At 52.9% G+C, this 8,970-nt stretch overlaps 1 protein-coding gene across 1 annotated transcript; it reads right to left on the bottom strand.

Moving 5' to 3' along the window:
- Positions 1–205: 205 nt before the first annotated feature.
- MVB12A (multivesicular body subunit 12A) lies at positions 206–5,528 on the bottom strand. The gene is made up of 9 exons (XM_002828892.6): positions 5,293–5,528; positions 5,107–5,205; positions 4,883–4,979; positions 3,041–3,167; positions 1,895–2,014; positions 1,678–1,784; positions 1,411–1,472; positions 797–853; positions 206–576 (listed from the first exon to the last, which is right to left on the bottom strand). Exons 1-9 carry the CDS (start codon positions 5,380–5,382, stop codon positions 514–516), a joined length of 822 nt encoding a protein of 273 aa, XP_002828938.2. The 5' UTR covers positions 5,383–5,528; the 3' UTR covers positions 206–513.
- Between the last annotated feature and the right edge of the window lie 3,442 nt (positions 5,529–8,970).

The raw sequence follows: 8,970 nt of genomic DNA, 5'->3' as shown, positions 1-8,970 counted from the left end.
TGTACCCCAGCCTGGGCCACAGACGGAGACCCTGTCTCAGAAAAAAACAAACAACAACAACAAAAACAAAAAACAAAAAAAAAACCGGAGACCCAGAAGCACCGCCTCCCCGCCATGATTTCACCCACTTGCCCGGAGCAAGAGTGGCCGAGTCTCAGTTCCACGTGCCTAGTGTGGACAGGTGGCAGGATCAGGACTCCAGAGGGCGAGAACCAGGTAGTGTTTATTGCCAGGAGGACACCCGCACAGCCTCCGGACCCCAGAGGGTTTTGACACGAATGGCTTAAAGGCACTGGCTTCTGTCCAGCTCCAGCCCTGCCCGGCAGGGCGTGGGGACGGAGACCCCATCACCACACAGCCTCGACCCGCCCCTCCAGGGCTGCAGCTCCGCCCAGTGGCTGAAGATAGCAAATGCCTTGCAGGGCAGAGGTTCCCAGGATGCAGTGAGGCGGGGTGGCCCCAGGCTGGCGGGGAGGTGGCGTAAGGGGGCTTTTTCCGCGGGCGGGTGAGGGACTATGAGACGCTGGGGGGCAGGCGGGCAGCCGCGGTCTTCTCCACCACGAAGCCGTAGTTATACTGGGGGACGGGGAGAGCGAGAGTGAGCAGGTGCCAGAGTAAAGAGAGGGCCAAAGCGGGGGTGACTGAGGAATGGCAGAGGGGGTACTTGAGTGGTCTTCTGCCCTGGAGAGATGGGGTGTGTCTGGGGGAAAGTGGGGATGGGGAAAACTGGGACATCCTGGGGCAGACGAGGGGCGCCCCAGCCCCTCAGTCACCTCCTCCCTAGCCCTGCACCCACCTCCTCCTCAATGTCCGCCAGAGACTTGATGGTCAGGTCCCCAAATGCAGAGAAGGCCTGGCGGGCAGAGGTGGGTCAGCCTTGGGCCCGATCTCAACCTGAAACCCCCTTTCCCTCGTCTTCAAGGAGTCCTGCCCCCCCCGACCCCCACACTCCCCCAGTATTCCCTCGGACATCCCTCCCCCTTATTTTTTTTGTTTGTTTTGTTTTGTTTTTAGAGACAAAGTCTCTAAAGCCGTGCCTGGCTAATTTTTGTATTTTCAATAGAGACGGGGTTTCACCATGTTGGCCAGGCTGGTCTCGATCTCCTGGCCTCGAGTGATCCAGCTGCCTTGGTCTCCCAAAGTGCTGGGATCACAGGCGTGAGCTACCATGCCCGGCATCCCTCCCCCTTCTTGTCACAGCCTCTAGCTACTGGTGTCCAGCTGCTTTCTCTGGATGGATCCCTCCCCATTCTGAGACTGAAGACCTTCCAGCTGCCACCTGGAGGTGACACACTCCAGCCCCAACCCAGGATGTGGCCCTCTGTGCTGGGGCACTGGATACAGGGATGTCCTGGAACCCAGAATGGTGATGGCAGGTGCAGACCCAGGCTCCCTGAGACCCCGACTCACCAGGGGGCTGCAGCTCTTGCCCTCAAATCGTGGGTGGAGTGTGAAGGGAACCCCATCCATGGCTGAAAAACACATGCGAGGGGAGGAGGTGAGGTGTAGGAACTGCTCACCCCATCCACAGAGGCCCAATCCGCACAGCCTGGCTCCTTCAGTCTTTACAGAATCCAGAGTTGGGAGAGGGAGGTAGGAAGATCCTTCCTGGTCGTGTAATCTCAAGACAGTCACACCCTCCACCTCCATGCCTCAGTTTCCCCACTCTGTGCTCACCTGAGATGCCATAGAGGCTGGAGGCCTCGTAGATGGAGTCATTCCTCCGCAGAGTGGATGCCCGAGAGCCCAGCCTTGACGGTGTCCGCTCCAGGAGGCCGCCCTTACTGGAGGTGGGATAACGCAGGTTAAGTCTCATCCTCCCACAACGGCCACTCCCACTCCAGTGCCTGAGGGCTCACCTTGGCCACCCCCACTCCGGTGCCTGCGGACTCACCTTGGCTGGCTGGCTGCATCCAGAGAGAGGCCCTGCATGTCCCGGCTGAGACCTCGGGGCTTGGGCACTGGCCTCGGGGCCTTGGCCTTCTTGCACCAGATAGCAAAGCCGCCCATGTCCCTGGACCGGGAGGGAAGGTGGGAGGGATGCTGGCCCGGTGTGGGGCTAGGGTTGAGGATAGCCCCTGGAGAAGGCAGGGGACCCGGGCATCCAGGTGACCTCTGCCTTTTGGGGGATTTTTTTTTTTTTTTTTTTGAGACGGAGTTTCGCTCATGTTGCCCAGGCTGGAGTGCAATGGCGCGATCTAGACTCACTGCAATCTCCACCTCCCAGGTTCAAGCGATTCTCCTGCCTCAGCCTCTGGATTAGCTGGGATTACAGACAACGACGCCCAGCTGATTTTTTTTTTTTTTCAGTAGAAACAGAGTTTCACCATCTTGGCCAGGCTCATCTCGAACTCTTGACCTCAGGTGATCTGCCTGCCTTGGCCTCCCAAAGTGCTGGGATTACAGGCATGAGCCACCATGCCCGGCCTTTTGGGGGATTTTTGTTTCAGCATCTTGACCCACACCCCAAGCACCACACCAAACTAATACTGCTGGGTTCAAATCACCGTTCTGTCTACTTTATTTTTATTTATTTTATTTTATTTTTGAGATGGAGTCTCGCTCTGTGGCCCCAGACTGGAGTGCAGTGGCGCGATCTCAACTCACTGCAACCTCCACCTCCCAGGTTCAAGCAATTTTCCTGCCTCAGCCTCCCAAGTAGCTGGGACTACAGGCATGTGCCACCATAACCGGCTAATTTTTTGTATTTTCAGTAGAGATGGGGTTTCAACATGTTAGCCAGGATGGTCTCGATCTCCTGACCTTGTGATCCACCCGCCTCAGCCTCCCAAAGTGCTGAGATTACCGGCGTGAGCCACCACGCCCAGTCCTGTTCTGTCTACTTTAGACACCAAGTCACTGACCCCTAATGACAGTCCTACAAGATGGTATATATGTCCCGGTTTTAACATGCAGAATCTGAGGCTCAGAAGGTAGAAGAAGGAACAGGAGACCTCAAGGGTGTCCTTGGGGGTCAGATTGGTGAGATCATGAGTTGGGAGGGCAGGGAAGGTGGCTAGACACTGCGGGGTGGCCCTACCCTATTCGAAGGTATCCAGGCACTGTCTTGGTCTTCCCACTCAGCCGGACATCAAACACAGCCGTGTCCGCGGCTCCCAGGGGCAACAGCTTCACACACATGCGTTTCTTCTTGGACACAGAGGCCTCTGGGAGTGGGGGGGCAGGGGAGTGAGAGAGGGAAGCCAAGTAGGGGTGGGAAGGCCCAAAGATGACTCTAGGATGAGGCTCACCAGTGTGCTGTTTAAGGCAGGCACATGGACAGCACTGGGGATGGGGGTGGGAGGAGTGGTTAAATCATGAATGGTATAGATGAAGGAGGGGATTCCACGCAGCCTTTAGGAGTTGCTGGAGTACGCTGATCTTCGGTGATATGAAGCTGCATTCATGGGGTGGCTAGCTGTGGAATCGGACAGAGCTGGGTGCCCATCCTGGCTCTCAAAACTTACTTTGCATGAGCCCTCTAATCCTATAGAGGTTGGACAACTAGCATCCATGAGCCAAATCTGGCTCAAGGTCTGTTTTCTTTTCTTTTCTTTTTTTTTTTTTTTTTTTGAGACAGAGTCTCACTCTGTCGCCCAGGCTGGAGTGCAATGGCGCAATCTCAGCTCACTGCAACCTCCGCCTCCCAGGTTCAAACAATTCCCTTGCCTCAGCCTCCTGAGTAGCTGGGACTACAGGTGCCCGCCACCATGCACAGCTAATTTTGTATTTTTAGTAGAGACGGGGTTTCACCATGTTGGCCAGGCTGGTCTGGAACTCCTGACCTCAGGTGATCTGCCCGCCTCAGCCTCCCAAAGTGCTGGGATTACAGGTGTGAACCACTACACCCAGCCTAAGGCCTGGTTTCATACAGCTCATGTGTTAAGAGTGATTTTTACATTTTTAAGGAATTGTAAAAAAATTGAATATGCAAAACACGTCATCTTCCCTGTAAAGCCTAAAATATTTACTATCAGGCCCTTTACATAAAAGTTTGCCAACTCTAAGAAAAAATAAAGAAAAAAAAAGTTTGGCCGGGTGCGGTGGCTCACGCCTGTAATCCCAGCACTTTGGGAGGCCCAGGCAGGTGGATCACCTGAGGTCAGGAGTTCAAAACCAGACTGACCAACATGGAGAAACCCCGTCTCTACTAAAAATACAAAATTAGCCGGGCGTGGTGGCGCATGCCTGTCATCCCAGCTACTCTGGAGGATGAGGCAGGAGAATCGCTTGAACCCGGGAGTCGGAGGTTGCGGTGAGCCGAGATCGCACCATTGCACTCCAGCCTGGGCAACAAGAGCAAAACTCCGTCTCAAGAAAAAAAAAAAAAATAAAGCTTTGCCAACTCTAGTATGAATGAATATAGCCTGAGTCAAATAAAAACGACAAGAAAGGGTGGGAAAGTTCAAGTGGGGCTGGGAGGGCTGCACTACGGTTGTGGGCCCAGAAGAGGAGAGGGGTAGGGAAGGGTGAAGGTGACATCTGAGGGAGAACGAAGAATGAGCTACAAAAAGGAGAGAAAAAGTGCCCCAGGCAGAGGAAGCGGCGTGTGCAGCCTGGAAATGAAAAAGAGAACTGCGCAGTGGTTTTGCTTGGCTATGGTGTAAAAAGACACAAGTAGCACAACAGTAGTGAAACAGGTGGCGTGGACTGAACTCTTAATTCGACGATGGAGGCTGTACCAATCACATCACACATTTTGAATCAGGACAGGGGATGTCGGTCCACCCTAGGGCAGGGCTCTGAGTCCTCAGCCAACCCTGTCATCACCCCGGGTGCCAGGGGGCAGCCGAGGCTCAGATACCGCGCGCCCGTCGTCCCTCCTCCCCCGCTGCTCCCTGCAAGGGACCCGGACAACTCTCGCCTCCGAAGCAGGGCTTACTGGAATCCATGGGGTCGCAGACCGGGGAGAAGCCCAGCGGCAGGGCGCTCTTGTCCACCACGATCTGGATATCGGCCACCACGTTCTCCTGCGGGTTCTGGGGGTGGAAGGGGGACACGGCGAGGGTGGCCTAGCAGCAGGGACAGCGCACCTGGCATAGGGCACCATGAATGGACAGGGGAGGTGGACAGACCCTGGTGGTTCCGAAGGTGGGCACCCCTTACCTCTAGGCTGCCCAGAGAACTAAGGCACAGGAAGTAGCCAGATTTCTGCGCGAAGCTCTTGCCAAAGCTGGCGGGTGCCCCCTCGACGGTGCAGGAGATCTACCGGGAGGACGCGGGTCAGCGCCGGACTCCCACCCCACTGCGGCTGCCTCCCCCATTCGACCCCCGCCCCTCGACGCCGCTCACCGCGCTGAAACCCCGCGGCGGGGGTGCAGAGGCCGACGACCAGGCCAGGCCAGCCAGCGGCACGGAGTCTGTCCCGGGTACGGGATCCATCCTGCGAGCCGAGCGCCGAAGGCGGGGTCGCGGGGCACAGCCTCGAACCTCGGAGCAGCCTCCCGACGGCAGCGCTCGCGATCGAACTACAACTCCCAGAAGGCCATGCGGGGCGGAGATTGCCCGGAAGCGCAGTATACGCGTGCCCGAGGAGCTGCTGGCCAATGGCATGGGGAGGCGGAGCCACGGCACCACGCGTCGCCAGGGTTGCGCGCGTGAGCGACGATGGCGGAAAAAAGGGCTTGCCGGCTTTCCACGCCCAGCAACTTCCGCCGGAAATGCTACGCCACAGGACCAAGAGACTCGTTCTCTGCAAATCTGCACTACGTTCCCCAGAATTCCTTGCGGCCTCAACAGCTAGTCTAGAGAAAAGCTCGGTGCTTAACGGAAAAGTTGGGAGATTTGTGTCCGCGCGCAGTCGCTCACGCCTGTAATCCCAGCACTTTGGGAGGCGGAGGCGGGCGGATCATGAAGTCAAGAGATCGAGACCATCCTGGCCAACGTGGTGAAACCCCTTCTCTACTAAAAATGCATTGTGAAGAATCTGGAATTCTAGTTCTGGGAAATTATCCCAAAGGAAATCATCTGTGGGATACGCAGCTATTGATTTAAAGAGCGAGTACTATGGACCATCATGAGCCTTGAAATCTTGGGTATAACTTGAAGACTTGTTCACAGGAACAATACTTTTAAAAAGCGAGGTATAAAAGAATTTATTGCCTGTAGTCCCAGCTACTGAGGATGCCACCAGCAAACCGAGTTACCTCCCCACTTTGTGTAGGTGGCAAAGAAGGAACATCCAATCGGAAAAGGCAATCGGGTTTTATTCACTGGCCAGGAATGGAGAAGGAGAGGCTCTCACTTTAACTGCCCCTTCTCCCTCAACAGTAAAAAGCATAACGTTTTATTGTTTCTTCCCCTGGGTACAGGAAAGGAGAGGAATGCTAGCATGTGCAGAGTGGGACTCCAGACACGCAGGCTCAATTCATGAGCCTCAATTCATGGGTTGTCTTCATACAACCCATCTACACAAAATGGAGATTTTCTTTTAAGAGAAGGAATTCTAGCATTATAATTATATATTGATGATCTAAAGTCGACTAGAGGTCGTCTGTTCCAGTTTGTGCTGATTTAGGGATCTTATCTTCCTCTGGTATCTGGTCAGGGGTCAAGAAGCTCTGGTGACATCCCTGGCTGTCTGCAATCTTTAAGCAGCTGTGCCCTTTTTTTTTTTTTTTTGGACTAAAAAAACAATAAGAAAAAGAACTTTCCCAGTTATTTTATCAGGGCTGTCATGGTAACAGGGTAACAGGAGCCTGAGGTGGGAGGATCGCTTGAGTTCAGGAGTTTGAATCTAGCCTGGACAACATAAGGAGACCCCTGTGTTTAAAATGAAAGAAAGGGAAAAAAAGTATTTACTATAATAATATGCTTTTAGGCCTGGCGCGGTGGTTCACACCTGTAATCCCAGCACTTTGGGAGGCCGAGGCGGGCGGATCATCTGAGGTCAGGAGTTTGAGACCAGCCTGACTAACATGGTGAAACCCCGTTTCTACTAAAAATATAAAAAATTATCCAGGCGTGGTGGTGCGCATCTGGAATCCCAGCTACTCGGGAAGCTGAGGCAGGAGGATCACTGGAACCCGGGAGGTGGAGGTTGCAATGAGCTGAGATCGCGCCATTGCACTCCAGCTTAGGCAACAAGAGAGAAACTCGACTCAATAATAATAATAATAATATGCTTTTTTACACCTATTGGGGGAAAAGTTTAGAAAAATAGGGAAGAAGTGTCCTGCGCTGCCCAGACTAGCAAACAATACAGTCAGGATGGCTAATGGTGACCCCAAGAAACCAAAGGGCAAAATGTCTGTTTATTGTTTCTTTGTGTAGATGTACAGAGAAGACCATAAAAAGAAAAATCGGCCTGCCACAGTGACTCACGCCGGTAATCCCAGCACTTTGGGAGGCCAAGGCAGGCGGATCACGAGGTCAAGAGATCAAGACCATCCTGGCCAACATGGTGAAACCCCGTCTCTACTAAAAATACAAAAATTACCTGGGCATGGTGGCAGGCGCCTGTATTCCCAGCTACTCGGGAGCCTGAGGCAGGAGAATCTCTTGAACCTGGGAGGAGGAAGTTGCAGTGAGCCGAGATTGCGCCACCGCACTCCAGCCCGGGCGACAGAGCGAAACTCCATCTCAAAAAAAAAAAGGAAGAAGAAGAAGAAGAAAAATCCAGAGGTCCCTGTCAATTTTGCAGAATTTTCCAAGAAATATTCTGAGAGTTGGAAGACAGTGTCAGTGAAAGAGAAGTCCAAATTTGATGAAATGGCAAAGGCGGATAAAGTACACTAGGATCGGGAAATGAAGGATTATAGACCAGCTAAAGAGGAAGGAAGAAGAAAGAGCCTAATGTCCCCAAAAGGCCACCGTCTGGACTCTTTTATTTTTTATTTTATTTTATTTATTTATTTTTTAAAATTGATTAATTAATTAATTAATTAATTAATTAATTTTTCTTTTTGAGACAGAGTCTCGCTCTGTTGCCCAGGCTGGAGTGCAGTGGCGCAATCTCGGCTTACTGCAAGCTCCGCCTCCCAGGTTCAAGTGATTCTCCTGCCTCAGCCTCCAGATTAACTGGGACCACAGGCGCGTGCCACCACGTCTGGCTAATTTTTGTATTTTTAGTAGAGATGGGGTTTCACCATGTTGGCCAAGCTGGCCTCAAACTCCTGACCTCAGGTGATCCACTTGCCTTGGCTTCCCAAAGTGCTGGGATTACAAGCATGAGCCATCACACCCAGCCAACTGTCTGGATTCTTCATGTTCTGTTCAGAATTCCACCCCAAGATCAAATCCGCAAACCCTGGCATCTCTATTGGAGATGCGGCAAAAAAAAAAAAAAAAAAAAGCTGGGTGAGATGTGGAATAGCTGAAGTGACAGTGAAAAGCAGGCTGACGTCACTAAGGCGGCAAAGCTGAAGAAGAAATATGAGAAAGAGGTTGCTGACTGTAAGTTGAAAGGAAAGTTTGATGGTGCAAAGGGTCCTGCTACAGTTGCCTGGAGAAAAGTGGAAGAGGAAGATGAAGAAAGAAGAGGAGGAAGACAATGGAAGAGAAAAACTGTTTCTATGCCAGGAGTGATGGCTCACTCCTGTAATCCCAGCACTTTGGGAGGCCAAGGCGGGTGGAGGTCAGGAGTTTGAAACCAGCCTGGCCAACATGGTGAAACCCCATCTCTACTAAAAATACAAAACATTAGCAGGGGGTGGTGGTGCACACCTGTCGTCTCAGCTACTCCGGACACTGAGGCAGGAGAATTGCTTGAACCCAGGAGGGGGAGGTTGCAGTGAGCCGAGATCACGCCACTGCACTCCAGCCTGGGTGACAGAGCGAGACTCCGTCTGAAGGGAGAAAAAAAAAAAAAAAAAAAAAAGGTGGTTGAGACCAGGGCAGTGTCATCCCAGCACTTTGGGAGGCCAAGGTGGACGGATCACTTGAGGTCAGGAGTTGGAGACTAGCCTGGCCAACATGGTGAAACCCCGTCTCTACTAAAAATACAAAACAATTAGCCAGGCTTGGTGGCAG

This window comes from Pongo abelii, chromosome 20 (assembly GCF_028885655.2).
Source record: "Pongo abelii isolate AG06213 chromosome 20, NHGRI_mPonAbe1-v2.0_pri, whole genome shotgun sequence".
NCBI lineage: Eukaryota > Metazoa > Chordata > Mammalia > Primates > Hominidae > Pongo > Pongo abelii.
This window is presented reverse-complemented; position numbering and strand designations above follow the sequence as displayed.

What these genes read in the sequence shown, in the direction of transcription:
- MVB12A (XM_002828892.6), bottom strand. Translation starts at nt 5,382, where the DNA reads ATGGATCCCGTACCCGGGACAGACTCCGTGCCGCTGGCTGGCCTGGCC. An exon ending in CTGCGACCCCATGGATTCCA is followed by an intron (nt 3,168 to 4,882) that starts GTAAGCCCTGCT and finishes CCCCACTCCCAG; the next exon opens with AGGCCTCTGTGTCCAAGAAG. An exon ending in CAGCCTCTATGGCATCTCAG is followed by an intron (nt 1,473 to 1,677) that starts GTGAGCACAGAG and finishes TGTGTTTTTCAG; the next exon opens with CCATGGATGGGGTTCCCTTC.